The 4427-nt window shown below is 34.5% G+C and overlaps 1 protein-coding gene across 1 annotated transcript; it reads right to left on the minus strand.

Annotated features, from left to right (window-relative positions):
• Nucleotides 1-3275: 3275 nt before the first annotated feature.
• Nucleotides 3276-4427, minus strand: LOC113284090 (chlorophyll a-b binding protein of LHCII type 1-like). The gene has a single exon (XM_026533491.1). The coding sequence runs from the start codon at nt 4346-4348 to the stop codon at nt 3536-3538; it is 813 nt and encodes a 270-aa protein (XP_026389276.1). The 5' UTR covers nt 4349-4427; the 3' UTR covers nt 3276-3535.

The following is a 4427-nucleotide window of genomic DNA, read 5'->3' on the forward strand; positions in this document are numbered from 1 at the left end:
CGATTGTTAGGGAATTCCAACGTAGTATTGAAATGGAATGCTAATACATACTCATTTTTTTGTAATACGTTTTTATTAGGAAGGAAAATACTGTCATGTTATTAGAGACATTTCAGTAACAGGAGCAAGATTATGCTGTCGATATGTATATCTCCATTCCCAACACAAGTAGTTAAGGAAACCAATATAACCGGTCGATATAGTCCCTCCGTATGTAATTGGAAAATTTCTTGTTTGGCCTTAAGCCCATAAGGTTATTTATAGTAGGGTCCAACCGGATTAATTAGTTATCTACAGGTCCATATTTAACCAAAACATGGAAATGACCAGAAACTCCTTGTTGCCAAACGTGTGTGCCTGCACACCTTTAATATCTAATATAATTCGATATTCTTCTCTCTCCCATAAAGAAACTTAATTTATCTACATATATAATAAAAAAAAAACATAGTAGAAGACCAAGACGTTCTGATTTGTGAAGTTTGAGAAGAAGTCTACATATGTGTTTGCTGAAAAAGTAGCATAAAATGGTATGAATTAGTAGTACATATATGATTAACTGAAAAAACCCTGTTTTATTTTAACCAATATGATACATCGGTAGTTTTTTTTATCTTTTACTGTTCAAATCAGAAGCGCAACAATGTTTTAGGAGATAGATTCCCTATTACATAATTCAAAAACTGATGAAAGTTCTTGAAATAAGAAATCAACATCATGAGCTAATCCTTATTTGAAGAGGACCAAGCAGCAACATCTTCTCCAGGAACTAATGCAACATCTTCTCCAGGAACTAATCATATGCTAGTTGATAATAAACCTGCAAAATATAAGAGTACATATATGATATACTCTCAGAAACTAAAAAGCTACACAAATTGAAACCGAAAAAAAAGGCTCAGAATTTTCAGTACATAACTTCTATACTCATTAAAAAACCATTCTTATGCTTACATATATGAATTTGTGTGTTAGACACTATGAATTTGGAGTACATAAATGATATACTGAAAATAAAACTAGTTAATTTGCAGTTAATAAATGGTATACTCAAAAAAGTTCCTAGTGTTTGGATTAGATATAGACATCTTGAACCTGTAAATGCGACCAAAACGTAACAATATTGACACAACCATGATGAACAACGGATAAAAATGAGTAGTACATGCAATATGCACTGATTCAGCTAATTACAATTCTAGATAATCTAATGTATTAAAAAGCAATTACGAACCGTACATATATACACAAAACATTGAACACATCAAAATAATACTGCTCATTTTACATGAAACTAACCTGAAAAAATTATCAATCGAATTACAATCCACTACGACGAACAACAACGAACCTGTAAAAACAAAACAAAAAATCATGTTACCTTTAGGTAATCCATATATGAATTGCTGATTCATTATCTAAATCAACTCCAAGATAAGAAAAGACCGATGAATCTACGAACATAACAGAATTAAAGAAGTTCTTTTTAGTATTCCATATATGTACCTCTGATTTATAACTAAAAATCAAAGAACATAGTTCAGTATTACACATACGTACTCATGGATGGAACCCAAAACTCTGAATAAAACAGAATCAAAAAAAGTTTCTATCAGTACGCCATATACGTACTGCATAATCATGAAACTAAAAATCAACTTCATGTAAAGAAGAATTGATGAAACGATGAATATAACCGAATCAAAACACATATTTTAGTATTACACTTACATACTCATGGATCGAACCCAAAAACAGTGGCAAAAATCTGATTAAAACATAATCAAAAGAATTTTATATCAGTACGCCGTATACGTACTGTCAATTCATACACAAAACCAAACTGTAACAAAGCTAAAAACATAAAAGCGTCATGAAAATCGATCTGATCTTCATAATACAATCGAAAAACAAATCAAAAGAAGAAAACAAACAAAATAATCAAAGAAGATGATTAGAAAACATACCTGGAACAAAATATCATATATTTATTGTTGGATCAAACAATCTCAAACAACAACAAATTTATTATTTACGTCTAGATCTGAATTATTTTCATCAAAAACCATCAGTACATCATATATGTACTGATGGTTAATACACAAAAACAAACTAAAAACCCAACAAAATGAAAGTAAAATATCAGATCTACTAACGAAATGTATATAAAACATGATTATCTATCTAGATCCGAACTAAATATGAGATCTTCAACAACAGACTAAGATGAATTGAAAAATCAACATAGGAATCAAATATAAACCAAATACCTTGACTAATTCTTAGCTGATTTTCTTGATCTGTAGGAAGCAACAACTTCATATACAGTATCTTATCTCAATTGATTTCGCCATTAGACTGAAAATCAAATCCAAATAGTTTCAAAAAAATATGAGACAACGTTAAAACTAACTAAATCTCGGCTAATGAAACAAGATTGAAATAAATAATCTCGCGTTCGACGATTAAAACCCAAGAATTTTTTTCCTTCTTCTAGCTGCTCTCCGATTTGGATCCGAGAGATTGAAATGAAAAGAGAAAAAATGAAATGAAATTTAGTTACCTTGTTTTTATATACATGAGGGTGTTTTGGGAATTTAAAAATATATATCATGTATCTCGCACATGTATAGGACCTGGGAATAAAATTTTAGGTCCAATTTTCTTTTTTCTTTAAAACTTTGGACCTCATGTTACTGGATTTTTGTGGGTGGACCTGCCACTAACTAGTATCACTAAACTAGTACCTATAGGTAATTCCTACTATGTAATTTCCCTCTTATACTACTTCATCATCGACTAGTATAAGTGTGAAATTAATTAACCTCTACTAGCATCAAATGTTATGGTCTTATCACTAAATCATACTGCATTGCTGGATTCGTCAAATATGCTTCAGGACTAGAAAAAATAAATTAATTGAACTGCCGAGGTTCAATTCCTAGTGTTTTAAGCTTTATGGAAGCTTAAAACTGCTCAAGTTGCAGTAAGAGTATAAGTTAATGATTCTCGAACCAGATAAAAAATTATGGTCTGATGGCTAATATTTTTCCAGAAGCTATGACAGTTAGGTAATGATGATGGTATGACAATTAGGAGTTTCTAGGTTAAATCTCATGATTTCTCTGATTTTGTTTGTGAAGCTATGGCTTAATGGATGAGCAGTTGGTGCTAACCTTGTATATTGGTAGCTTTATTCTTTGGTAGTGCAATGCTCAAGAATAACAACCAATTAGAATTGCGACTTCTGACTTGGTTTCCATGGTAGTCAGATCTTTGAAATTTATCAGAACACTGAATTATCTGAAAATTTGATAATTTTAGAGTGATACAAAAGGATGACTAAGAGAACCAAATTATCTCCAAGTCGCCCTCGCATTTTTACGAGGTACAGAAAATAAGCCATAGACAGAAACACTACATAGACCAAACGCAGCTACATACTACACAATTTTACAAGCTAAATGAATGTACAGAGGATATTAAAGAAATAAAGTAGAAACCAAATGCCATTCTGCCTTTGGTAAGCTTATTTTCACTTCCCGGGAGCGAAGTTGGTAGCGTATGACCAAGCATTATTGTTCACTGGGTCAGCAAGGTGGTCTGCGAGGTTCTCTAGAGGACCTTTGCCAGTCACAATAGCCTGAACAAAGAACCCAAACATGGAGAACATAGCAAGGCGACCATTCTTCAATTCCTTTACCTTTAGCTCGGCAAATGCCTCTGGGTCCTCCGCGAGTCCTAAGGGATCGAAGCTTCCACCTGGGTAAAGTGGATCGACAACCTCACCTAGTGGACCACCTGCAACTCTGTAACCCTCAACAGCGCCCATAAGAATGACCTGTGTGGCCCAAATAGCTAAGATGCTCTGTGCATGAACCAAGCTGGAATTTCCCAAATAGTCTAGTCCTCCTTCACTGAAAATCTGAGAGCCGGCTTTGAACCAAACAGCTTCGCCAAATTTGACTCCATTTCTAGAGAGGAGTTCTGGGAAGACACAGCCCAAAGCTCCGAGCATTGCCCACCTTGAATGGATCACCTCAAGTTCGCGGTTCTTCGCAAAGGTCTCTGGGTCAGCTGATAGTCCAGCAGTATCCCAACCATAATCACCAGCGAATTCACCAGTCAGGTAAGAAGGAGACTCACCAGAGAATGGGCCGAGATACTTGACACGGTCTGGACCGTACCATGGACTTCCTGAAGAAGCAGCAGGCTTCTTTGCTGATGTCTTCCTCATCGAGATCTTGCTGTTGCTGCTGGATCTAACATTGGTGGGGAATTCTGTTTGTGAGTTGAGAGTCACAGCTTTCCCAGCAAATGATGGAGAAGAGAGAGCCATGGTTGCCATTAGTATGTCTTTGTTGTTAGAAATGAAAGACTATTGAGTATTGAAGATGGTATAACTTGATTTGGTGAGGTATAATTGT

This window comes from Papaver somniferum, chromosome 5 (genome assembly GCF_003573695.1).
Source record: "Papaver somniferum cultivar HN1 chromosome 5, ASM357369v1, whole genome shotgun sequence".
In the NCBI taxonomy this organism is placed as follows: Eukaryota; Viridiplantae; Streptophyta; class Magnoliopsida; order Ranunculales; family Papaveraceae; genus Papaver; species Papaver somniferum.